This window comes from Callithrix jacchus, chromosome 17 (assembly GCF_049354715.1).
Source record: "Callithrix jacchus isolate 240 chromosome 17, calJac240_pri, whole genome shotgun sequence".
Classification (NCBI taxonomy): Eukaryota; Metazoa; Chordata; class Mammalia; order Primates; family Cebidae; genus Callithrix; species Callithrix jacchus.
The window spans coordinates 46,249,714-46,277,612 of record NC_133518.1 but is presented as its reverse complement, the minus strand read 5'-3'; the positions used below and the strand labels follow the sequence as shown (position 1 = coordinate 46,277,612).

General features: G+C 43.8%; 1 protein-coding gene across 6 annotated transcripts in view; it reads right to left on the bottom strand.

Moving 5' to 3' along the window:
- Nucleotides 1-9,669: 9,669 nt before the first annotated feature.
- DZIP1L (DAZ interacting zinc finger protein 1 like) overlaps nucleotides 9,670-27,899 on the bottom strand; it is a 50,567-nt gene continuing 32,337 nt past the window's right edge. For 4 of the 6 annotated variants that reach the window (XM_035277906.3, XM_035277903.3, XM_035277904.3 and 1 more), the window contains exons 10-17: nucleotides 27,027-27,057; nucleotides 25,886-25,939; nucleotides 22,343-22,476; nucleotides 18,545-18,737; nucleotides 14,691-14,907; nucleotides 14,068-14,237; nucleotides 12,598-12,737; nucleotides 9,670-10,961 (exon numbers count right to left, since the gene is read on the bottom strand). In XM_035277906.3, the coding sequence (XP_035133797.2) occupies nucleotides 10,800-10,961; nucleotides 12,598-12,737; nucleotides 14,068-14,237; nucleotides 14,691-14,907; nucleotides 18,545-18,737; nucleotides 22,343-22,476; nucleotides 25,886-25,939; nucleotides 27,027-27,057 (1,101 nt within the window). In that variant the 3' untranslated portion in view covers nucleotides 9,670-10,799. The remainder of the gene's footprint in view (nucleotides 10,962-12,597; nucleotides 12,738-14,067; nucleotides 14,238-14,690; nucleotides 14,908-18,544; nucleotides 18,738-22,342; nucleotides 22,477-25,885; nucleotides 25,940-27,026; nucleotides 27,058-27,899) is intronic. The other 2 variants (XR_013528623.1, XR_013528624.1) reach the window with 1 other exon arrangement.

Genomic DNA, 27,899 nt, shown 5'->3' with positions numbered 1-27,899 from the left:
TGCCTTTTCTGTGCAAGGACCTCAGCTGGGCCTTGGCAACACAAGGGTACGCAGAAAGCAAGAGAGGCCACACCCTGTTCTGCTCCATTTCCTATCTTCAAATGTTGGGGGTTTTGTGTTTCATTTTGTTTTTTAATCATGAAAGAGTTGCCTAGCTGAATAAGACAATTTGACAAATCCTGCCAAACCGTGAGCGGTGGTACAGGCTGGAGGAGCCCAGCTTCTTACAGTGAAGTTTGCCTGTCATTTAAAAGTACCTGTGTAGCCATTCACTTTGTGGCCCACAGTGCCACCATGTGGAAGGTACCTGTTGGCTGGACAGACACAAAATAAAATTGAAGCAGTTGCAGCTTTCAAACCAACCCATCACCTTCACTCAGGGAACCCAAAGCACTCCCTCCATGTGACTATTACGCTCAGTTTAGCAAAGAAAAGGCTGTTGAATCTGTGGGTTCAATGAACGCTTAGTGATCAGCTACGTGGCCTAAGTTCTCATTGATCTCCTGTCTAAGATCCCTGACTGTGATCAGAATCCTAGAATCGATGGGCACCTCTCTATTCTTTCATACCAATCATTGGATCCATTGCACTGATACAGTTTATTGAGTAAAAAATGAAGATTTCTCTTCCACAAAAGCCTAACAATGGTCAGCTATTGCCAACAGAAGAACAAATCAGCTCACCGCATCTTTTCTGGATTAGGTTCTTATATTCACCACCCTCTGAGCTTTAGTTAAAGTCCTCTATAACCCTTTGAAACATTTTTCTTTCCAGCTCCTTGCTCAGGTTAGTCCTTCTCACTTGTCTTGTCATTAGGTGGGATAATGCATGAAGACACCCCTGGCACAATTACGGCCTCAGATTTGGCCCAGTTCAGCTTATCAAATGATGAGTGTCTGCCATGGGCAGATACAAGTGATACAAGCATCACAGACACCTCCTCCCTAACAAACTTAACAAATGTTGGTGTCTCCACTGGCACCTCTGTTTTCTGTCTACTATTCTAAACATTGAGCCTGCATCATTATATCCAGCAGGGAGACAGGCTTGCAACCTTTTGTAACAGACACAGGCATGAACACAGATGTAGAGAAGGCCATACAGGTGCAGAACAATTCCTTCCACATCCTTTCCACCTGAGCCTGGAGAGAACTTAGCGGATCTTTGCAGCTCCCCTCAGAAACTGGTAGTGAGGCCAGGTGCAATGGCTCACACCTGTAATCCCACCACTTTGGGAGGCCGAGGCAGGCAGATCACCTGAAGTCAGGAATTTGAGACCAGCCTGGCCAACATAGTGAAACCCCATCTCTACTAAAAATACAAAAATTAGCCAAGCATGGTGGCACATGCCTGTAATCCTAGCTACTCAGGAGGCTGAGGCAGGAGAATCGCTTGAATCCAGGAGGCAGAGGTTGCAGTCAGCCGAGATTGGGCCACTGTACTCCAGCCTGGGCAACAGAGCAAGACTCCATCTCAAAAAAAGAAAAAAATTGGCAATGAGAGACATGGGGCAGAGAAGAAAGTGTAGAATGCTTGTTGCTCTGTTGATTTTAAAGCTTACTTTACTTAGATTCCCTATAAGCCTAGATTTTGGTTATAATATGTGAGTCAGCTTATTGTAGATATATAATTCACTTTGGATTTTCTAAAGCTGAAAATGATCTTCATCTTTATGTCAGTTACATACCACTGCTAGGTTCCAACCATGAGACCAAAGCATCTTCTACTTCCTAAATTGCGGGCTCAGGTTTTCAGGTGATAAAAATCTTTTTCAGGTTGTAACTATAAACCTATTATAAATTTCCAATCAATGTCACTCCTATATGTATAAGTTAAGGACATTCTTCAGTTTATCTCAGAAAATACGGCTAATTAAATTTTCTTTTTTTATATTGAATTACACAGTCATGGAACGGAAGAGCTGGTATGGTCCAAAGACAGAAACCAGTGCAGCAGCTCCCAAGTGCTAGGCTGCGGACCAGAGCTGGTCCATTACTACATTTTCATTTGTCTAAGACAAAATGTGGGACCAATTGTCCACTCTTGCACAGTCCTATCTTCTTACTCTTCTGGTATTAAAATGTCCTTTATAAAATTATGGTGCTTGTTAAATACTTCATTTCATGGGCTGACTTGGCAAATTAAAAGTTAGCAACCTTGAGTCAACTGCAAAACTTTTTGTTAACAGCCTATAGCACACTGCTACCCCATACCAGGGATTATAGTCCTGCATTACAGAGAACTAGCCTGGTAAGAATCTAGAACAGGAAGAATTGTGAGAAATAAGGCTTTCTACTTAGAAGTATTCAGAAGACGCCTACAACTAAGGGTCAAGACTCAACTTTAAAAAAGATTTCTAAGTAGAATTCATGAAGGCACCTACCTGTCAAGGCATTCCATGACTTCATCCATATGTGGAGATTGGGATGGCCTCACAAAAATGTGATATAATTTCAAACTTGAAAAATAGCCAATATAAAATTCTAAAAGAGAAAAATAACCAGGGTATCTGTGTCTTGCAAGGTGGTAAAATAAATGATACAATATCCATGATTAAAAATAGCACACTGTCAGGACTAAATGAATTCAGCAAAGTTACAGGACACAAAATCAACACACAAAAATCAGTTGCATTTCTATACATTAATAATTCTATACATTAATAATTAATAATGAAAAAGAAATTAAGAAGACAATTCCACTTACAATAACATCAAAAATAAAATAATACACCAAACCCCCAGGGAAACAAAAGATTTGTACACTAAAAACTTCAAAACATTGTTGAAAGAAATTAAAGAAGATACCAATAAATGGAAATGCATCCTGTGATCATGGATTGGAGGATTTAGTACAGTTAAGATGTAAATACTACCCAAAATCATCTATAAATGTGATGCAATCTCTATCAAAATCCCAACATTTTTTGCAGGAATAGCAAAACCTACCCTAAAATTCATATGGAATCTCAAGAAACCCTGAATAGTCAAAACAATCTTGAAAAAGAAAAACAAACTTGAAGGTCTCATGCTTCCTGATTTCAAAATTTATGACAAAGCTGTAATAATCAAAATAGTGAAGTACTAGTATAAAGACAGACATGTAGACCCATGGTGTAGAACAGAGACCCCAGAAATAAACACTTGCATATATGGTAACACAAGATTCAACAAGCATGTTAAGACATTCAATGGGAAAAGGACAGTCTCTTCAACACATGGTGTTAGGAACACTTGATACCCATGTGCAGAATAGTGAAGTTTGACCTTCCTCTTCTCTGCCTTACAACATATACAAAATTTAACTCAAACTGGATCAAAGATCTAAATGTAAGACCTAACGCTATAAACTCTTAGAAGAAAAGATGGGAAAAATATTCACGACATTGGATTTGGCAAGGATTTCTTGGAAATAACACCAAAACACAGGCAATAAAAGTAAAAATAAATTTGACTACATAAAAAATGAAAATTCTTGTGCATCAAAACACACAATGAACAGAGTAAAAGACAACCTATAAAACAGAAGAAAACATTGGCAAATCATATCTAATTTCACAATATATAAAGATCCTATAACTCAACAACAGCAGCAACAAATAACCCAATTTAAAAATAAGCAAAGGACTTGGATAAACATCTATCCAAAGAAGATAGGCCAACAAGCATATAAAAAGATGCTCAACATCACTAATCATTAGGGATAAGCAAATCACAACTGCAATGAGATGTTATCTCACATCCATTAGGATGGCTAATATTTAAAAAAAAACAGAAAATAACAAGTGTCAGCAAAGATGGGGAGAAATAGGAACACGTGACCATTGTCGGTGGGAATATAAAATAGAAAACAGTATACAGGTTCCTGAAAAACAAAAAATAGACTATATGATTACTATATGATCCAGTAATTCCACTCTGGGTATAGATCCAAAAAAAGTTAAAAGTAGGATCTTGGAAAAATATTTGCACAGCTATGTTTATAGCAGCGCTATTCATAATAGTCAAGATGTGGAAGCAACCCAAGTGTTGACAGACAAATGGATTTTTTTAAATGAGATATATTCATATAATGGAATATTATTCAATCTTTAAAAGGAAGAAAATTGTGACACAAGCTACAACATGGATAAACCCTGATGACATTATGCTAAGTGAAATAAGATAGTCACGAAAAGACAAATATTGTATGATACTACCATATAAGGCACCTACGGTAATCAAAATCATAGAAGGTAGAACGGTGGTTGCCTGCGATGAGGTTGGTGGGAGATAGGGAATTGTTTAATGGGTATAAAGTTTCTGTTGGGGAAGACGAAAAAGTTCTGGAGATTGCTTGCACAACAGTGTTAATACACTCAACACCATCAAACAATACAATTAGAAGTGGTTAAGATAGTAAATTTTATGTGTTATTTTACAATTAAAAATGAATTTTAAAAAACTGTGCAATATCAGAATAGCACCAGAATAGTCAGATTAATGGAATATAAAGTCCAGGAATGACTAACTACATACAATAATTTACATTTGATGGTGCAGGCATTTTTTAAGTGAAGAAATGATGCTGCTGAGATGACTAATTGTAAAAATAAAATAGATCCCTAACTTACTGCTAATACCCCTCAAAAAAATCCAGATATAGTACATATTCAAAATTTCAAGACTTTTTAAACTAGTAAAAGAAAACATAGATGAACATGTAGAAGTCTTAGAATGAAGAAGACCTTCCTAATTATGACACCAAAAGTAGAAATTACAAAGTAAACACTGATTAGACAACTACAACTTAAAATCTCTCTATAGCAAAAAAAACTCCATGAACATAATTAAAAGACAAGTGATTGACTAGAAAGGAGAAAAAGTAACATATATAGCAAAGGATTAATATTTTCAATATATTAAAAACTCTTAAGAGCAATAAGACACAAATTACATAATAAAAATGCAGTCTCTAAAAATCAAAAGTAAAATAAGGCATCCAGTAGCATCACTACAGAGGAACTACAAGTGACTTTAAAACACAGCAATTTCACAGGCCGTCCCAAGTGGGATCTACCTTAAGGACAAAAACAACTCCAAAAAGTTAACAACAAATTTTAAATTGTTTTCAGTATTCATACCATAAGCAATAGGGTGAGTATTGCCATTTCTAAGACTATGATTGTGATGTTAACAGCCAGGATTTTTGGTATGGAAGAAAAGCAATACAGATATATTGGATCAACAAGATAAAGTAAAAATTCTGTAGTCAGGAATTTGAATAGTGAGTATCAATATTAACTCACAATATTTTTATTGTATTTCCTATCTCTGTACACTGAAAGATCTTAGAAACAGTAAGTCCAGAAGTAATAGGCACTCCTAACACCCAGATTATTTCTATAAATATAATTTCCTTCTCAAAAAAAAAAAAAACCAGGATTCCCCCAGATAAATTACTAATTTTAGGTCTGGGACAAGAAATGTATGCAATGGGCCTGGTAGGAAGCTATCAGACTACTAACGTCATTTCAAAATCATTCAAGATTCAAATTAAAGAGGCACTCAAAGACAGGACAATCTCAGCATTAATAAAAAACAACAGCTACAGAGGATTTAAACAAATCAAATACATTTAAATACATAAGGTTGTATGGCACCTATTAAAGATACTAGGAAATTAACTCATTATTCTGAAAAAAAGAAAGACTTGAGCCTTTAGCTGCTTTACCTGTATGAATTGTACCTCAGGGCAAGCATAGAGTTTGATGTGGAGAATTCCTCTTTACAGAAGTTTTCCAGCTAGCAAATGTCAAAGGAATCACAGACTTAGACTATCAAAATTTAAGAGATCTCTAATTAACAGATGGATTTAGACAATGGTCATCAATGTCTATCATCATGCCATCATCATCACAAGAAAGGAGAAAAAGATTCTGTGTCTCCTGGTGGAGATGCACACCACCACTGATGAAGGGTCCTTGAAGGCCAAAACACAAAACAGTCAAAGCTGAATCTGATCAAGTATTTAGCTCTAACTGCAAATTTACAGATAGTTCAGGAGAAAGAGGAATACAAATACCACCACAGTAATCAATTAGCAAAATCCAGACTGTGGGGAATTAAGACAAACAATCTGATTTATTCATCAAGAGTAAAAATAATACAAATCATGGGGAAGGAAGAGAGGAAAGGAGGGAAGAAGGAAAGAAAGGAAAGAGGGAAAAGTGGAATTGGAATCTATAAATTAAAAAAGACAAATATGTGTAGTAAAATAGAGGAATTGTGGATACTGAATAGATACTTGATGACATTTAGAAAAAAAGTATTGATTTTTGTTGTAGTGTGATGGTGGTACAATGGTTATTTTTGAAAAGAAAGTATCTTTAGAGACACATACAGAAATGTTTGTAGAGATAATATTATTTAGAATAATATATAGTATTACATGTATATTACTTGGAATAATATGCAGTATGATATTAAAATATACAATATTATTTGGTGAAATATTTACAGGAAACAAGATTCACTATGTGTTGGTAATCGTTAAAAGTGAGTAACAGGAACACCAAGGTCATTATACAGTTCTATTTTTATATATGCTTGAAATTTTTCATAACAAAAAGATAAAACAGCAACAAGAAAAATTAACTACAGGCAACTCATAAAAGAAAAATAGCAACAACAAGTATGAAAAGAAATAAAAAAGAATTTTACTCTAGAAAAAAAATCTTAAAAATGCAAGTTTCTTAAAAGGTGAGGTTTCATTTTTCAAGTATCACATGGCCAAAACATTGAAAGATGAATGATACCCCTGGTAGCAAGGGAATCCAAAAACTCGCTTTCTTGTGTGCTCCAAACACTAGTAGACTAAATGGGCTCAAGTTTTCTGGAACGTATTTGGCAATATGTAACAAAGGTACATGGGGAAAGGAGCTAGAGTTCCAGGGCCAGGCTGCCGAAGTCAGATTGCAGTCACGCCACTCACTGGTGGCAGGACCCAAAGCAAGTACCTTAGCAGCTGTGTGCCTCAATTCCTAGCCCATAAAATGCATGCACTGTAATAGTGGCATCCACCTCAAAGGATGCTGTGAGGCTAAATCACAATATTCGTATCAAACTTGGACTAGTGCCTGGCATATAGTGCTGGCTTTCATTATTATTTTGGCCCAGCAACCTCACTTCTAAGAATTTAAGGAAATCTTAATCAAGTGCACAAAGACCTATATACGTTTTTAAATCACTTCATGATTTACATAACACAAAAAGTAGAAATGGCTGGTTTAAAAATTTTTTGCAATCTTTGCCTGGAATACTAGGTGGCCATTAAATATAACTATCTTACATTTATGCGTTCAGACATGTACATGTTTACTGATATAAAGACATTTGTAGTCTGTTTCCCAGGAGGAAAATCAAGCTAGAGAAGAACTGAACCCTAGGAAGATTTTTTTCATCACTGCACGTACATCTAGACGTTAACAATAATTGACTCTGAATTTGTCGTTATTCAAATTTATTTTTCTTTTTGATTATCTATATTTTCTAATTTTTCTGTATCAATCTTATTTTTCTAATTTTTAAAAGATCTGCTCATATGTTCCACGGTTCTGGTAAATCTTATGCTGATTAATTTTAGGTTCAATTTGATGAGATCAAGAGATACCTGGACAGCTGTAAAGCATTATTTCTGAGTGGGTCTGAGAAGGTGTTTCCAGAAGAGATTAGCATTTCAATCAGTAAACTGAGTGAGGAAAATCTGCCCTCACCCATTGTGGGTGGGCACCATCCAACCTGCTGTGGGCCTAGATAGAAAGGCTCTCTCTCTGGAGTTGGGACACCCAGCTTCTGTCCTTCGATGTCAGAACTCCAGGTTTTCTGGTCTTTGCACCCCAGGACCTGTATGAGTAGTCCCAGGTTCTCGGGCTTTTGGATTTAGACTGAGCCACTCTACCAGCTTTCCTCATGCTCCAGTGTACAGATGGTCTGTGCTGTGACTTCTCAGCCTCCATAATCATGTGAGCTGATTCCCTTAATAAATCCTGTCATTTACTGGAGAAATTGGCTAATAAAGTATCTATACATATATATATACACACACACACATAAGAATACATATATATGTATACACATAAGTATCTATACATATATATACATATATACACATAATTATCTATACATATATACATATATATACATAAGTATCTATACATATATATACATACTTATGAGTAGATACATATACATATATACATATGTATATATGTATACTTATTTGTATATATATGTATAGATACTTATGTGTGTATATATACTTTATACTTTATGCATATATATATATATACACACAGCATAGAAAAACCAAAGTAATATGTTAAGTCAAAGCCTCCAAAGTAGATAGAAAAACCCATTTGGAAACGTGACATAATGATAAACATTCCAGAATAGGGACATTCTCACTGGTAATCATCACCAGTGTGTGCATACACACGTACTAACACATTTACTGTTTTCATTTTGGTTCCCCCAAAGTTGGAGCTAGAGACAAGGACTTGGGTGCAGATTAATTTATCTCAGAGGTGCTCATAAGAGAAAGAAGTGAAGGAGAGAGAAAAATGAAACAGAAAGGAGGAAGGTCGATGAACTATGCATTCATAATAGTAAATGCATACTAGCGAGAACTAGCACTCAGTCCCATGAGGGACTCTGAGAAACCGTGCAGAATAAACCTCAGAGGTGCCGCACGGAAGCACAGGAAGCCTGGAACAATTACTCATCAACTCCCATCCCACCAGGTTGGGGGCTGATCTGGTAGCATCAGCTCTCCTGAACTTCCTCACTGAGCTGCTTCCTTTATACCACAATACCCCCCAGCCCGTTCCCTCCCCTAGCCGCCCTACTCCACCACCAGACCCTTTTTGCTCCCTGCAGCGCATTTCTTCCATCACCTTCCTATGAGAACTTCAAGGCCTCGCCAGGTGTCAGCACCATCCAGAGGTCAAAAGAAGTCTGGGTGAGGTAGAGGTGGTAATAGATGAAACAAGACTGACCTTGAGTTGAGTTGATAATATTTGAAGTCCAGTGATAAGCACATGGGCTCATCACACTATTCCCTTTATTTATATATGTGTTCGAAATTTTCCATAGCAAAAAGTTAAAAATAGATTTTTGCTATGGCAGGGATGGAGGTTCTTTGCTGAGCCTCCCTTTCAGGAAAAAAAAAATGCCATTCAACCAGGAGAAATGAAGTTGGCAGACAGGTTCACTCCAGCTTTCAAGTCGAGGTCTCATTCAGTCTGGGTTGCCCCAGCCAATGGCCAAGTGTGGTGCAGGCACAGGGCCTGGCCATTTCTGCACAATGGGGACTCCCAAGTGGGCAGTTCTTGCTTAGGAGCTCCCCACTGGGTCAGTGGAGACCTTGTCAACTGCACATCGATGCCCTGAGCTCTCCTGACTCCTCTGGCTTCCTTCTCTTTTTCTGTTGACATGGTCAGATGAGCATTGCACTCTGCGGCCTTTCCCCGCCAGATCCTGCCTCCATCTCCTCTTTTCCATGTGCAGCTCCTCAATAACTCCATCTTCAAAACTGTGTCCCAAAGACCTAAACTGACACAATTAAGATGCAGTTGCTTCCTTCCCTCCCAACGCCCTGAAAGCTCCAAAAATAATGAAATGCATACCAGAGTTAAAAACATGGTGCTATATTTAAATGTTTACATATAATATATTAATGTTTTTCATACTAAAAATATAAAATGGCTATGTATAAAACCTGATTTTGGAAATAATATCAAAAATTACATGTGTGATCCTTTGGGGACATGAAGTCCAGCCAAGTGGCCCTTCTCCCTTCCCACCCATGAGTAGGCCTGCCACATGTCACAACCCTCGGAAACTCTCCAGGATCACCCAGGCTGGGTTGGATGGTCTCGCATATGCTCCCATAACACCCTGTTCTCTATCACTAGATTACTACCCTATGCTGGCACTGGCTGTAGACATTCTGCCCCAGCCTCTGCCTGCACCCCAACTCAGCAGTGAGAGGCTGGAGACCCTGGTGCAGAGTAGACAGTCACTCAGTAAATAATTTTGGATCAATCCCTGAATGACTGACTGAGGCATATGTCCCCAAAATGACCCCAGATAGGACCCATCCCCACAATGTTCCTGTGGTTTTTATTTGTTTGTTTGTTTTTGAGACAGAGTCTCACTCTGTCGCTCAGGCTGAGAGTGCAGTGGCACAATCTCAGCTCACTGCAATCCCTGCCGCCTGGGTTCAAGCGATTTTCCTGCCTCAGCCTCCCAAGTAGCTGGGATTACAGGTGCCTGTCACCACACCCGGCTAATTTTTGTATTTTTAGTAGAGATGGGGTTTCACCATCTTGGCTAGGCTGGTCTGGAACTCCTGACCTCATAAACTACCCACCTCAGTCTCCCAAAGTGCTGGGATTACAGGTGTGAGCCATGCCTGGCCTCCTGCAGCTTTATAAAAGGCTTGGGAAAAGAGAGCCAGTTGACTCTTTTCGGTCTGGGGGAAACATGGAGGTAGACTACCTGGAGGTCCTGTTATAACCCTTTCTCAAGCCTTGGGACCCAGGGGATCCTAGTCAGGTACCTGTGGCCCTCTACGGCAAGGCCTCTCTCTCACAGGGCAGAAGGGATGAGACCCTATCTACTCCCTGCACTGCTTCTCTCCAAGAGGACCATCTCTTGGCTGTTTGTGAAGACGAGACGCCCAGAAGCCTCTTCCGTTGGAGAGGAGCTGAGCTGGCCCCAGCCAAGCTAACCCTCTGGCCGGTCAGCCTCTGGGGTGAATCACCAGGCAGGAACCCTGGGTTGGCCAGAGCTCTGTGGACCAGTGCCAAACTTCTCTGGGAGCTTTGAGCGAGACAAGGGCTTGGGTTTCTCTCTCTGGTCCAGGCCCAAAGGAAGATCTTCCAAGGAAGAGATCTCTAAGTCACTCTCATCTTCAGAAAGCTGTAGGAAGGAAAGGGGAGAAGGAAATGCATTTTGATAAGGGAGGAGGGTGGCTGAGAGCTAAGCACACTGCAGGATGGGAATGCAGAATGGAAATGGGGACAAATGCAGATCGGGAAGAAAGCAATAGGGAGATGCTACTCCTCCTGCCTTCCCAGGCCTCGTTCTACCTTTGAGAATCTGCTTTAGTGACCTGGGGTCAGAGTGATTTCAAATACCACTGAAATTCTACTAACCAAACCCAGGGAAGTGCCTTGGAAAGAAAGGCCTCTGTGCAGATCAGGTTGCTCTTGTTTCACTTAAACTTTGTGCAGATTTGTAACTCCCACTTTGACAGAGCTAGAAGCTCAATCAAGTTCTCAAGATGAATGTACTGTGGGCTAACTTCCCTCCTCTCAGATGGGTTCCCTCTGACCTGGTAAACATCCTGACTGCAGGAGCATGAGAGGAGCTCGAGAACGACAGGAGTCCAGCCTGGAAGGGTTTGGGCTGCTGCCAGCAGGACAGCTCGGAGTCGGACAAGGGGCCAGGCCACCCCCAGACCACAGCCACTTGCGCAGCAGCCCAGGCCTTCCCTTCCAGAGTCCTCAGTGCCCCTGCTGGCCACCTGGGCTTTGAAGCAAGCCATTCTATGCATTTTCTCCAGGCATGTAAGGCCAACCAATCAGAACCCATGCAGGGTGCAGGGCAAAAGCGTGCTCTGAGCAGTGCCTCTCCATCTGTTTGGGACTGTTGGTGCTCTTGCACAATTTGGAAAAAGGAACAAGTTTTGTTTTTCTTTTCAATCATTTGGATGCATTACTCACAAACATACATGAACTGTGTGATAAACCAAACACATTATGTGGTAAAGAGGGGGGAGTGTTACCAAAAACCAAAGAATGCTTGCCCACTACTTCCACATCTTAGAGCAATAGCACTGATTACCCAGGATGCACCTTTTTGATTGAGAACGGTGAGAAAGGATGTGAAGTAAAGGGAGCGCTAAAGTCTTCTGCTTGAAAAATAACAGCAGCGTGCAAGTTGTTCCCTGATGGAGGAGACGGGGCAGTGAGGAGGCTCTGATGGTGCTAGGGGAAGCTCAGCATCCGAGCTCTAAGTCAGAAAATCTGACGGTGGGCTAGAGTCTGAGGCAAGGCTCAGGTTTCTAAAACAAAGGTATCTAAGTATTCCTGTGTTGTGCTGTTATGGACTCTGACGTGCTATGTGAGGCCACTCCAGTAATGCCCTTGGGGGAGTCCGCTCCACACACAAAATGTGTTAGGGTCTGTGGCAGAGCAAAGGACTGGGGAGGAGCCCACTGTGGGATGAGACGGAGCTGGAAGAGCAGCAACTGCAGGAAGCCAGATGCAGAGTCAGCTCCGACACTCTCTTGGAGGCAGGAGATGGGAGAATCCAAACTTACTGAGCATTGCTTGTATAATGAACCAAAAGGTTTTATAAAGTTAACTTGGATACAAGTACAAACCGGCTATCTCGCCACACGCACAGGGGCAGAGGGACATCACCTGCAATGTCCCACTAGGGCCAAGGATGACACTTGCTGGACCCTCCCCAACCTTTATCCCAGGCCTCCCAAACTCAGAGCTGGCTGTAGGGAATTGCAGGACAAACTCTTAAGCATCCCACATCCTACCTGAGGCTTCCTTCCGGGTATGGGAGTCCTCTGTGGCCCAGCATTGGGTGTAAAAAACAGATTGACCCCTCCAGCAGGCTTCTTTGCCGGAGTTTCTAGCTGCTTCTCCAGGTGTTTAACCATTGACTGCACCAGTGTTCCTGGAAGGAGAAGAAGTGGCTGTGTCAGTGAGAGAAGCCTAGAAAATGAGCATTTCATCCTTGAGGGTAGTGTCTCGTGTCCAGGCTCCAGTGTAGATAGAGGGAACGAGCAAAAGGGCCAGGAGGAGGAAGGCTGAGCAATCACAAAAAAGAGAGGCAAGGAGACAAAGAAGGCCAGGCCAACAGGTACGCAGTGGACAGAGGCTTGGCGTATTCTGAAAATGTGACTGTGCAAACTTAATGACATGGCTGGTGACAGAGGCTTCAGGAAGTTGTGCTTCCCTCTACTGAGAGGCTGAGCAGGACCTCTGCTCAGTGTGGGGAATGAACTGTATCATTAACATGTAGTTAGTTCCTCAATGTCTTCACACAGAGACAAGAAGAAATATCATAAAGATATTGATATCATATCTTTATGATCGCATGGGAGGACCTCAGGCAAGAATGACTTTCTGTGAAGTCTGTGCGGGAAGCAGGAGTTACGCAGTGACAGAGACCATCAACAGATCCCTTGTGCCTGGCACACCAAGGTAATGTATGAACCTCAGGAATGACCAAGAAGCAGGAAGCTAATACAGCCTTCTAGGATTCAAATTAAATCAAGGTCTGAGCAGACTTTGGGAGCTACAACAGCCCTTGCTTGGCTCATCAATTCTTTCAAGAACTTCTTTCAAGTGCTGGTTGTTCCTCTAATCCAGCCCTAACAGGAAGCCTATGCCTTAGGCATTCATGGGCCCTGTCATCACAAATAGAGCAAGGCTTTTTTTTTTTTAATTATTATTGCACTTTAGATTCTGGGCTACATGTGCAGATCATACAAGATTATTGCATAGGGACATTCATAGCAAGATGGTTTGCTGCCTCCATCCCCCCATCACCTATATCTGACATTTCTCCCCACGTTATCCCTCCACACCCTCCCTCCCACTATCCCTCCCCTAGCCCCCCTGCAATGGACCCCAGGTGTGATGCTCCCCTCTCTTTGATCACCCATGGCTGGCCACAGTGTTTATTCTCTACTGGAAAGAACCTGGAGGAGAAAAGGGGTGAGTGGTCTCCCTTCGACGTCCCACAGTTAACAATTTAATGACAAAACAAGGCATAAAATAAAACCTTGCTCAAACTCTAGCTTTCTCCTGATATCTCTACTATCCCAATAAAATATCTTTGGGGAAGAAGGACCATCCTCTCCAAATCAAATAGGGAAAGAGATGTCAAATCAGAAAGGCTCAAGAAAGCTGCAGGGTGTTGCTGGAGCCCCAACAACACCTGGGTTAGAGAAGGGCTACACCGGCGGCCCCAGCCCACTCACCCGAGGATGCCAGCTCACCTGAGCCCTGGCCAGGGGGCTGGGCGTTCTCCTCCGAGGTCTCTGTGTCAGACCAGTCCCAGTCAACCTCAGGCTGGGGCACCATTCTGGAAGGAACTTTCGGGGGCTGTAGAGATACATGCTGTACACGGTCTCCCTCTGAGTCCTCTTCAGAACTGAATGGGGAGGTGCTGCCACAAGGAGAAGAAATGAGGGATGCATGGGCCAGAAAGAAAACTTCAAAAGCCAAACTTCACCATATTGCAAGCTGGTTTGCTTTGCTCAGGGCCAGCCCTGCTCCCTCCCTCAGGCACAGGAGACAGCCAGGAGACCCCTGGAGTGCAGCAGCCAACCAGCTTCTCCCTTAGTAGAGCCCTGCCTGTCTGAGGATCCAGCCCCTCTGGAGTAGGAATGGGTTTGGGATAGAGAATGGGTAAGGGGAGGGTGGGTTTGTCTTGGCTGGAAGCACAGGTTCTCAAGTATCTTCTCCAGAGCTCAGACTGGACCCCACCTGAGGCACCTTCTATTCACATGTGTCTTCCCCTTTCCTATCTAGAGAAGCCCAGAGGGAGCCCAGAACAGAGCTGCCTGAAGCCAGGAGCCACCACCACAGGTGGGGTGAGAGGGCAGAGTCTGGGGCTCACCTCATCCCGGGCCCCGAGGAAGGAGGGGTGCTGGAGGGTCCATGCACTCTGGGGCGTGGAGTGGGGGCGGACACCTGGGTCAGAGTGGAGCCATGGCTGCCATGGCTCTGATGAGTTGGTGGGGGTGGCTCTGCCAGCTTGGATGGCAAAGCCACCTGAAGGGTCCTGGTCTTTGGCTGGGCCTCTCTGGTGACCAGTGTGCTCTGCTGGCTTTTGACTGGAAACACAGAAAGGAATGACTTTTGTAGTACACCCATGCTGGATCTCAAGCCTAAGAGGAGGAAGAAAGCAGCTCCAATACCCTGGAAATGGACAATCACTCCCTCTCAGTATGCTGTGATAACCACAGCAGATTTCATGATTGCTGCCAAATTAGGTGTTCTGCTGCTGGCTCGATTCAAGGCTGGGACCACAGTTCCATACTTTCCTCAGATACCATGAGAGCAGCTGGGCACAGGTGTTCCAGAGTCATACTGTCATTACAGAAGACCAGCAGGAGTCTGCAGGTGTGAAGAGGGGCTCAGCAGTCCTAGAGATGGACTTCACCAAGGCCACTACCCTCTCTCACGCTCCAACCGCTCCAGTGAAGGCAGCCCTGCAGGAAGACCCTCCTGCCACCAGAGGTCGCTGCAGGGCTGCAGGAACTATCAAAGATCCTCTCAAACCTAAACGCAGCCTGGGTCAAGGCAGTTCCAAGACAGACAGAAAATTGATGCAATTTTCCAAATTGCATCAAGACCCATTGCCGGGAAGAGGGATCCCGGATCAGTAAGTTTGTATGGAAAGAGAAGAGAGAGAGTGCATCACAGGGAGTCAGGCAAGTGTGGATTCAGTCACAACATAAGATGAGTTTCTTACAGTAGTTCAAGGTCAAAAAATGTTTGAATACAGTTGACCCTTGAACAACATGGGTTTGAACAGCACAGGTCCACTTATAGATGGATTTCCTTCCGACTCTGCCACTCCTGAGACAGCAGGAACAACCCTTCCACTTCCTCCTCCTCCTCAGCCTACTCAACACAAAGATGAGGTCAAGGTGAAGATAAAGACAAGGATGAAGTCCTTTATGATGATCCACTTCCCCTTAATAAATGGTAAACATATTTGCTCTTCCTTGCGATTTTCTTAATAACAAGTTCTTTTCTCTAGCTTACTTTATTGTAATAATATAACATAGAATACATCTAACATACAAAACATGTGTAAATAGTCCATGTTGTCATTAAGACTGCTCATCAACAGTAGACTATGAGTAATTAAGTTTTGGGGCAGTCAAAAATTACACGCAAATTTTAAACTGCATGGGGGGGTTGATGTCCCTGACCCCTGCATCGGTCAAGGGCCAGCTGTGTACTGCTCTCAGATAATGTGTCTGCTCAGAAGTGGCGCTGCCAGGAAAGAGTAAACTGAAGAGAAGGGGAAGACAATGACAAGCCTGCTGGCAGATAACAGCAATAGCTTCCCATCACTGTGCACCAGATACCAAGAAAAGCACTTTACGTACAGCCACTTGGCCCCCGAGCATCTTCAGAGGCTATCATTTTCCCTACAGAGGCCTCCAGAGATTGAGACTTGCCCTCAGCTCCACAGAAGAAAGTGGTCAATACAAACCGAGGTTGTCTGTCTGCCCCAATCTTGGGCCCTCACCACTGCCTTCGCTACCTCCACAGCCTTGCCCCAGATAAGAGAAGAGGCAGGGTCTGAGCAGAGATGGGAGGTGAGCATTAACACAGCACTTGTGGGACCCAGCAAGAGAATAAAGGTGCAGAGCTGGAAGAAATGGTCTACAAAGTGCCACAAAAACACAGCGCTCATCTCACACCTCAGTAACATCTCCAGAGAAGGCAGAACCCCAGCCAGGGAAAGGCAAAGGCGGTGAAGGCTCCTTTCCCTTTCCTCTTGGCTTTTTTACTACAGGAACAAAGGTGTGTGGGAGTATGTGGGGTGTGGCACCTAGACGGAGCAAGATACCTTTGCTTTTTCTTGGAAGCCAGCATTCTGAGGGTTTTTCCATTCATCCTTCCCGAGTCCCTGTCCCCTCCCTCCTCTGAGCTCCCACTGCCCCCGTGCTTGCCTCCATCACATCACCTGGTCCTGGCTGGTTTCCCAGGTAGGGGTGGCAGGCCCTGACACAGAGTCAACCTCAGCAAGTACTGTACTAAATGAATGAGTGGACTAATGAATGAATGAGCATTCAGCTGAATGAGCAAAAAGATGTACCTTTAAATTGGAGCATGAAAGCCAGATTAGCAACCAGGACAAATACCCATCTGTCTGAGATTTCTGTGCAAGACTAAAAACCGTCCTTTCCTTAGAGACTTTAAGACCAGAAGTTTAAACTAAATATTATCATTTCCCAGGTCATCAAAAAATTTTTTTACCATATTCTCCTGCCAAAATGACAATGCTTTTAAACACAAAGTACCTGCTTCATACTTGTCCAAGTAATTTCCGTGAGCTCACAGGATTGCTATGTTAGTGTTGTTTTCTTCTAATTCACATGAGGAAAAAAAAAACATAAGTTATAAAATGATTGGTCCCTGCCGGGCGCGGTGGCTCACACCTGTAATCCCAGCACTTTGGGAGGCCAAGGCGGGTAGATCACGAGGTCAAGAGATCGAGACCATCCTGGTCAACATGGTGAAACCCCGTCTCTACTAAAAATACAAAAAAATTAGCTGGGCATGGTGGCGAGTGCCTGTAATCCCAGCTACTCAGGAGGCTGAGGCAGGAGAATTGCCTGAACCCAGGAGGCAGAGGTTGCGGTGAGCCAAGATCGCGCCATTGCACTCCAGCCTGGGTAACAAGAGCAAAACTCCGTCTCAAAAAACAAAAAAAAAATGATTGGTCCCTGTAGCAACTAAAATCATCTCTCATATCCTCAGAGATGTGGGGGCCACTCTGTAAAATTTTTTTGCATGAAGAACTCAGATCAGTTCTTTCTGGACACAGGAGATAATGAATTGACCTCCTTCTGGCCACATATGTCCCTGACTGAGGAGACGAAGTGAAAGGGGCAGAGCAGCACCCTGCATGAGCAGACCCAGCCCCACTGAAGCCCTCCCCAGAGCCTCCAATTACAGAAGCCCAGGCCCTCTGGGAACCCTCTAGAAACAGGGGCCTCTCAAACCTGGGAACACAAATAACCTTGCTCTGTAAGAACAGATTCAAGGGAACTTGTCCACAGAATTCAGTGTTCCGCCAGAAACACAGGGCCTTCTCTTGTCATGACCCCCAGAGCATGGACAAATGGTAAAGTGGCAGCTATGACCTGGCCCAGGGAACTAACCCTGAGCTCTGGGAATTCATCTGAGTGCAGAACTGGCCCAGCCTCTCATAACCTCCCATGGCCAGAGCAGGGGATAGCTGAGCTCTGAGGAAATTTACATTTGATGGATATTTGCCTCCACCTGCAGCTTCAATGCTCCCAGGCCTCTGCCTGCCTCCCCAGGCTGGCATGCCTGGTGTGTAGAGCCAGAAACTGAATAGGCTGCTCTCTGTTAAAGAGACACTCAACTGTGGTCACAGCAAGCCAAGTAACACAGAATGAAGGTGCTAAGGGAGGCAGCGTGTCTGCTTAGGGACAGTTCAGGTCGACAACAGGGTCCAGCTCTGGCTCTCCTCCAACTTCTCTGAGTAACCCTGGATAAGTGCCCCCACCCCCACCCCAGATCCTGTTTCCTCAACAGAGAACTTTGGGACTCAGTCATCTGTGGGGACTCAACCAGCTCAGTCCTTCAGAGAAGTGCCCCTAATGGGGACAGAGACTATACCCTCCTCATATGCAAACAAGCCTTGGCAAGAATGGGACCCTTCCAGGTCACAGCCCTGAGCAAGCCCTCTCCCCAGTGTACCTGAAGGCTGCCCGTCTGGCTGGGACACCATAGTGCCATCCTCCTGTCTCTCCTTCGCTCTGCTGGTGACTTCCTTGACGAGCTTTCCCCTCAGGCTCAGAAATTCAGAAAACTTCCGGGCCTTCTGCTCCCGCTGGACTCTCAGCAGGGATTCCAGGTGTCTGAGAGTCTGAACCGAGATTCCCTTTGCATCCTAGAGGAGACAGGAGTTCACCTTTACAGACAGGCTACGCTTCTCCTCCTTCCCCTAAGCCTCTCACACCTGCTGCTGCTGCTGCTGCTGCTGCTGGCCTGGGAGTCTATGATCAGTGCCGGGTGCTTTTCTTGAATGAGGAGGGGGCATGAAATGAGGATCAGAGCAGGGTAAGCAGTGGCTTCAAAGTTGCTGAAAGTGCAATGGTTAAGAGTTTGGGAGCCCCATCAAAATGTGAATAGCAGGATAATGAAAAGGACTGCGTTACAATTCTAACCACATCACAGCATGAGGGACTTAGCTGGAACATGCTTTTCTACCATCTGACTGAATCCTAGGATAAGAGACCATGGCTTGCTCATTTTTAAACCCCCAATTACTATTATTATGCCAAACACACTGTCCATGGCTAACAATGTTTTAAAAACTAAACTGCAATAAACACAATCCAGGTACCCTTTTAAGACCTATTGGAAGTTGCTCGAGCTTTGACATCTATCCAGAGCCCATGGGAGGGTCTAGGGAGGCATCTGAATCCAAGATGAGGATTCATGCAAGGTTAGGAAGGAATGTCTTAAGTCTCAATACAGAGCCAAAGTCAGTAGTTGAAAACAAAGTAGTGAGCATTCTTACTAAAATAACCCTAGTTGTCCATTTTTTTTTCTAACTTACTCTACACAAATAGTATTTTCAATAATGTAATGCGTGGCTACTTTAATAACAGGTGTGTTTTTATTTAATCGGTGCTTTTAACAACAACATACGTGTTCTGGTTAAGCATAATTGCATTCAAATACTAGTTGGAGAGAGAATCCACAGACCCTTTAAAGGAACTGGATCACTGCTGCAGGCTTCCTGAGATGGTGAAAACCTATCAGTCTGCCTGCTTTCCCAGTGGGGAGGCTCGTGGTCTAGGATAAGTTCTCAGCCCTGGTCACCAGCTGCCTGATTACAGACTCGGTGTTGTTGGTGGGGCACGGTGTGAGTGAGATGGGACTTTGGGAGTGTTATTTTATTTATTTTATTTTTTTTTTATTTTATTTATTTTATTTTATTTTATTTTATTTTATTTTATTTATTTTATTTTATTTTATTTTATTATTTTTGAGACGGAGTTTCGCTCTTGTTACCCAGGCTGGGGTGCAATGGCGGATCTCAGCTCACCGCAACGTCCGCCTCCTGGGTTCAGGCAATTCTCCTGCCTCAGTCTCCTGAGTAGCTGGGATTACAGGCACGCGCCACCATGCCCAGCTAATTTTTTGTATTTTTAGTAGAGACAGGGTTTCACCATGTTGACCAGGATGGTCTCGATCTCTTGACCTCGTGATCCACCCGCCTCAGCCTCCCAAAGTGCTGGGATTACAGGCTTGAGCCACCGCGCCCGGCCGGAATAGCTATTCTTATAACAGACAAAACAAACCTTAAAGCAACAGCAGTTTAAAAAGACAAAGAGGGACATTATATAATGATAAAAGGACTCATGCAACAGGAAAATATCACAATTCTAACTATATATTTACCTAACACTGGACCTCCCAAATTTATAATACAATTACTACTGACCCAAGAAATGAGATAGACAGAAACACAATAAGAGTAAGGGATTTTAATACTGCACTGACAGCACTAGACAGGGCATCAAGACAGAAAATCAACAAAGAAACAATGGACTTAAACTATATCCTACAACAAACAGACTTAATAGATACTTACAGAACATTCTACCCAAAACTGGTAGAATATACATTCTATTTATCAGCTCATGGAGCATTCTCCAAAACAGACCAGATGATAGGCCACAAAACAAGTCTCAGTAAATTTAAGAAAATAGAAATTATATCAAGTACTCTCTCAGATCACAGTGGAATAAAATTGGAAATCAACTCCAAAAGAAACCCTCGAAACCATCAAATACATTAAAATTAAATAACCCATTCCTGAATGATCATTGGGTCAACAATGAAATCAAGATGGAAATTTAAAAATTCTTTGAACTGAACAATATAGTGACACAACCTATCAAAACCTCTGGGATACAGCAAGAGCAGTACTAAGAAGAAAGTTCATAGCAGTAAATGCCTACATCAAAGAAAGAGCACAAATAGACAATCTAGGTCATTCCTCATGGAACTGGAAAAACAAGAATAATCCAAACCCAAGGAGACAATGGATCAGGAAAGGTGACTGAGGAGCAGGCTCAGAAGCATTGGGTAGGAGCACTGGAGGTCCTAAGGACTGCAGAATGTCCTTAAATGAGGAGGGAGTTTCCCAGAGTGGGGATGCTCAGCATCACTAATTATCAGGAAAATGCAAATCAAAACCACAAAGTGATACCACCTCACTCCTACAAGAATGGCCATAAACAAAAAATCAAAAATTAATAGATGTTGGCATGGATGTGGTGAAAAGGGAACACTTTTACACTGTTGGTGGGAATGTAAGCTAGTACAACCACTACGGAAAACAGTGTGGAGATTCCCTAAAGAACTAAAAGCAGATCTACCCTTTGATCCAGCAATCCCACTACTGGGTATCTACCCCAAGGAAAAGAAATCATTACACGAAAAAGATACTTGCTCATGTACGTTTATAACAGCACAATTTGGAATTGCAAAAATATGGAACCAGCCCAAATGCCCTTTAATCAACAAGTAGATAAAGAAAATGTGGTATACCTACATGCCATGGAATACTACTCAGCCATAAAAAGGAATGAAATAATGGCATTTGCAGCAACCTGGATGGAACTGGAGAAGTTACTAAGTGAAGTAACTTAGGAATAGAAAACCAAACTCGTATGTTCTCACTCATATGTGGGAGCTAAGCTATGAGGATGCAAAGACATAAGAATGATACATTGGACTCAGTGGATTTGGGGGAAAGGGTAAGGGGTGGCAAGGGATAAAAAAAACTACACACTGGGTTCAGTGTACACTGCTCAGGTGATGGGTGCACCAAAATCTCAGAAATTACCACTAAAGAACTATTCATGTCACCAAACACCACCTGTTCCCCAAAAAACCATTGAAATTTTAAAAATTTAAAAATCTGAAAATAAAATATACATACACACATGTATATACATACATATATGTGATTGCTAAAAAAACTATAGGAAAATATAAGTTATTATTTCTCAAAAAAATAATAATTGGTGTCAGGCACAGCTTTCAGTGATGCCCACACACAGCCACCTGCTGAGTGGACATGACCATGTGTACCACAGATGATGGGCCTGGAGATGGATATTTACCCAAGGAGGGGACCTGTCCATAGGCCAGATTGTGCCAATTAAATTCCCTCTAGCAACAAATTTAGAGACACAAAAGGAAGTAACCAGTGAGTGGAGGACACTAAGCAGTCAGGACTCAGGGTAGCATCACCAGCCAAATAGGGCCAGTCCTGAGAAGCTGCTGGAGAAACAGAGGAAAGATACCAAATTCTAGCTGTGAAGGGAGAAAGGCGTGTGGATGCCAAAGGAGCCCAGGCTGGCACAAGTGAGATGAATGAGTTCACAATGCAAAGACCAATCAACCATTTGTTTGAGAATACCTCATGTCTAAATCATAGGTATCAGCCCTTAAAATGGCGGCCTTGAAACTCACCTTCCTTATCCCCATGCTCTCCAGCTTCTCTTCCAGGGTGTCCTCCAGGATTGGTCTGAATTGCTTCAGCAAGGTGGGGTTACACCTCAGAGCTGCCAGCACCTTTTGCTGTTCATCCTGGGAGTCCTCCGGCTCTGTAGCATAAGATAATCACCCAGATCAGCCTGGGCACCTGAGCTCTCCATTCCCAGAGCCCCACTGCACCTGCCGAGCCCTCACTCTGCCAAGGATCCTGCCAAGGATCCTGGTCTCTGGCCTGTGATTCGCAAGGCCACTGACCCCTCTTGAGTGTCCAACCTTGGGCCAGAAGCTGGGGTATTTCTGCTCCTGGGTACCACTGCCTTGGGCCCTCCACACACCTTCAGCATTCTCATCCCCTGCCAGTCTGGATCTCTAAAACCTGAGCTCAGTCAGTCCTACCACAGGTTAACTCAGGACTTGGGGCTTGCACTTGAGCCCTGAAAGCTTCTTTGGGCTCCCTTCTAATCTCAGATTCCAGGCCCTCTGCAATGGGTTCCAGCCTAATTCTAGCTCCACTTGATGCTCTCATCTCATTTCCATGCCAGGCTCAATTCTGGTCCAGGTGATAAATTGGTGAACCAAAAAGACAAATCACTGCTCCCTCAAGTTTACTAGATTGGGTATTCTCCCTCTAACTTCAGCATATATCAGAATCACCAGGGCATGGGTTAAAAATTAATAGTCCCTCACCTCTCCAAAGAGTCTGATTCCATAAGTCTGGGGAAGGGCCCTAGAATCTGCATTTTAACATGATGAGATGATTCTGATGGAGGTGAGCCACAGGCTATACTTTAAGAAATACTGATCTGAGGTTAGCAAAATAAGCAATTAACAATTAAATGTGGTAAGTGCTACAAAGGAGCAGTCCAAGGCGAGTCAAGGAAGGCCTCCCAGAGTTTTCTTCAAGTTCCATGTGGGGGCCTCTGCGGTAAGAGCTGGACCAAGCCCTTTGACTCACTCAGTAGACATTAACTGAACAAGTAGCATGAGTGTAATAAGGCTGAGGCTGGATGGTAAGGACACAGAAGCCCATCTCTCATTCCCCAAGGACCTCACTCACAATCAAGGGTGGTGAATCTCACTGCTGGCTGCGTGTTGGAATCACCTCAGGCTGATGCCATCAGAATCTCTCAAGGTGGGCCCCAACACTTGATATTTATGTTTTAAATTCTCTAGATATTTTAATCAACAGCAAAGCCTGAGACACAGTGATTGTAGGACAATGCTCCTTAACTGTGAGCAAAAGCAGCAGCATCACCTGTTAACTTGTGAGACGCAGATTCTCAGCTCCCACTCTAAACCTACTGAATCAAAAATTCTACAGGTGGGACCCAGAAATCTGGGTTATAATAATCCCTCCCCTGCCACTCATTCACCCCTGACCCTGTGTGATTCTGCTCAATAAAGTTTGCACCTGGACATGATCCTCAACCTTGTCTACACATTGGAATCACCTGGGGAGCTTTAAATGCTGCTGATGCCTGGAACCCACCCACTCCATGTTCTGCTTTAGGTAACGTGGGGGTGTGAAGTGGTTCTCCAGACAGTTCAAGTTTGATAGGTGATTCTTAATGTTTAGCCAGTTGTAGACAGCCACTGGTCTCACAGTGGTTCTCAAACTTGAGCAAGAATCAGAATGCCCTGGAGAGAGTGTGAAAACAGACTGCTGTGTCCTACCCCCAGAGTTTCCGCTTCAGTTTGTCCAGGATAGGGCCTGAGAATTACAACTTTGCATTTCTAACAAATTCCCAAGTGATGCTGTTGCCTGCCAGTCTGGGATGGGAAGAGGTAGACAAATACACACACTATGATAAGCAAGTAAAACCTCCACTGTAGCAACAGGTGCACGGCCCGTGACTCATCAACCTCAGACTCCTCCTCTCTAGTATCCTGCATCCACTGTTTGAAGATGTGATTCATCCTACCTGAGGATCTTGTGTTACTCAACAGATACCTTCCTCAAAAGTGATATGCAATTCTAATTTTAACTATACCCCAAGATTAAATGCCCTGGGAGGGTAGAGGGAGGTAGTAGAGGACTAACTGGTTAAATAAATTTTAGTTCATCTATCTAACAGAAGGCTGCAAAGCCCTAAAAAAATAATGAAGCAGTTCTCTCTAAAGGGGTATGAAACCATTTCCCAAATAAGTTGTTAACAATATAACTAACTGCAGAACAATGTGTATAGTGTGTTCCCATTTGGGAAAAAGGAGAAGAATGGGTACACACATGTGCTTACATTTGCACATATTCCCACGTAGAATTGAAGGATACGTGAGAAACCATTAACAATAAAACTTCTGAAGAGAAAACTGGATAGCTGGGCAGAAGGGAGGCCTATTTCTTATTGCACACCCTTTTATACCATTCCTTTTGTTTTCTAAAGTGCATAGATTACCATCTTGAAAATAAAGAAAAACTTTACATTAAAAAATAAAACATCCCACAATGAGCTCTTTGATGGGACAATTACAATTTGTCTGGGTGTGTCTGCTGGGAAACTTTGAAATTGTCATATCATTGCCTTGCTCAGACAGGCCCTGATCAGCAGTTTTCCAGTCACCACTCACTCAATTGTCCTTCCTCTCCCTGACAATCCTAAGAGCTCCTTGCAGCCAGGGAGCATCTCTATTTTTTTTTTTCACTTTTCTTTTGCCTCCCTTGGCTGCATCTGGTTGAGAGGTCTGCGAATCAGAGTCAGTCATGGAATAGGGTGAATAAAAACAGCAGGTACCCAGTGCTCTGAAAGGAGCTGAGGTGGATTCCTACACATTAGTTACACCCTGTGGGACCTGTCTGCAGGAAACTCACAACACAGAGGAAAACACCAAAGGCCATTTTAAGCCAACTCAGCATCTTCCACTGCTCTGCATAGGCTTAAGTGAGAGTCAGTGGTATGGGCTGTGAATCAGAAGTCACTCCACTACTTGCTAGCTTTGTGGCTTTGGACAAGCTAATGACCCTCTCTGCACCTGGGCTTCCCCATCACCAAGCCCAGAAGATTGTATGTTAGTACCTGCATGTCATATACCTGGCACACAGAAGGTGTTAAGAAGTATTATTTCAGGCTGGCTGTGGTGGCTCATGCCTGTAATCCCAGCACTTTGGGAGGCTGAGGCAAGTGGGATCACCTGAGGACAGGAGTTCAAGACCAGCCTGGCCAACATGGTAAACCCCATCTCTACTAAAAATACAAAAATTAGCCAGGCATGGTGGCGGGGGCCTGTAATCTCAGCTACTTGAGAGGCTGAGGCAGAAGAATCACTTGAACCAGAGAGGCAGAAGTTGCAGTGAGCTGAGATCATGCCATTGCACTTCATGCTGGGCACCAAGAGCAAAACTCCATATCAAAAAAAAAAAAATATATATATATATATATAATTTCATGTCCTTAGGTCCTTAGTTCCCTCCACTCCAGCTTCAGGTGTCCAGATACAGTTAAGTAGAGACAAACTAAACAAGGAGGAGGGCAGCAAATCTGTTTCTGCACTGGATATCCAGGAAAGAAAGTCAGTTCTCACCTTCCTCTGGAGAGTCCTCCTCTGTGTCCGCAGCCTTTGGCACCTCGTGGATCCCTGAAGAGAGAAAGAATGGTTAGTGGCACCAGTGCCCTGGACCCCATCCCTGACTAGGAGAAAAGTACAGGACTCTAGCTGGTTATAAGCCAGAAAAAGAAAACCCTCCAGTCAGCTCGTCTTGACTGGGGAGAGGCGGGATGGAGCAGACATGGAGGGCAGAAAGATCAGAGTCCAACCACCATCTCTGCCCCTCGCTATCTGTGCAAGAGATGGCAAGTCCTTGAACCCCTCTCGGCCTCAGTTTCCCCACCTAGAAAATGAGGAAAGTAATATCCACCCCACATTCAATAGTAAGCCAATGTAATGAGATGATGAATCTGAAGTGGCCAGGGAAAGGTGTGGCACACAGCTGTTATTAAGGGCTCTGTTCTGCCTCCATCCCTCAGGAGGTTCAGGGCCACAGAGGTCAGGTGTCTTTGAACTGGCTGCATGGCTGGGAAGGCGAGGGATAGGAGAAAATGTGAGTTTGCAATAAAAGGTAGAAGTGTAGCTTAAGCCATAGGACAGGGGAGCTGGGGTTGGCGGATGAAGGGCCAAGCGTCACAAGGGCTGTCCAAGGTCCTCTAAACAGGAGCAGTCCCCTGTGGGTTACCGTCTAACTTTAGATGCCAGCACCTACACCCCATTACACACAGACACACGCATCTCCACACCACAGTACCCAAGAGGAGGCCATATATCCAAACAGGACACATTCACATAAGTTTGGGGTCAACTTGCTGAACATTGGGAACAAGGTAAAGGTTGCCGGCAACCCTGAATCCTAATTTTCCTCATTCACTGCAGGCATGGTACATTAGAAAAGCTTGCTCGTGAAACCCCACTCCACCTGTAATCACCCTTCTCCCCACTGCCTCCATCCCTCTACAGACAGGGGCAAGCCAGGCAAGAAGCCCTGCCAGATGCATGGAAAGCCTTCAGCACAAATGCTACCTGCAGCCTGTGTGTCCCAGAAGCCTGACACATGTCCACAGGCTGCTGTCACCAATCCTTACCTGTGAATTGATTGGGAGAGAGGGAAAAGGAGGGAGAAAAGCCAGAGACAACAGCCAAGACTGCTATAAACCGCCCTGTGTAGACTTACCCTCCACCTTCCTGAGGGACAAGGTCTGGATCTGCAAAGAGGTGGAACAGAGGAGGTTACAACCAGCAGAGAACGTTGTGAGAACTCTGCTTGGAGCAGTGTGTCTGCCTAGCACATTGAGGAAGGAATGGCTACTGATTCCATGCCTCCCACTGGGAACTGGAAGGAGCTCAGATGCACCATTCTAGCCCCCTGACACATCTCTGGGGTCCATGTGAGAAAGAGAATGGCAGCATGCTCCATTTTCCAAGATGGGGAAGCAAGAATGTCCCCTCTTCAAATAATTATAGCTCAAGGGCAGTAGTCCCATAGGAACAGAGTGGGACATGCACACAGTCGTTCCTATTGGTATAATTCATGGTAAACAGCCAGGGCAAGGGAGAGGCTCCCCTCCCACAGTGTGAGCCTCTGAACAGAGCACCCCTGGGAGGAAGGAGTCAGACATGACCCCGGACAGGAGGCCAGATGTAGACATGCACTGAACTGTCTATTCAACCACCCTGCTCCAAGAAGTTCCTCTTCCTTCCTCCTTCATGGCTGCAGGCAGGACAGCCACAGGTGAACAATGAGACTTCACACCACAGCCGCAGCCAACATCCAGGTTTGAGCAGAGAGCTCTGGACTGACAATGAATGAAGTCAAGAGCTGCTGGCAGCCAGCTGTTAACGGTTTTCTTGGTTTGTATATTTGTTTGTTTCACCACATGAAACAGATAAGAAGCAGAAGCTGATCTTCAGGGTAAAAGAAAAAAAAAATAAAGCAGTTATAGAGAAAGGAACAGAGACACACAGAAGAGGAAAACTGATGACCACTTCCATGTCTCTGGTTTCAGTTTATTCCCAGACTCAGCTGCTCCCCTGGCATGAGCTCTAT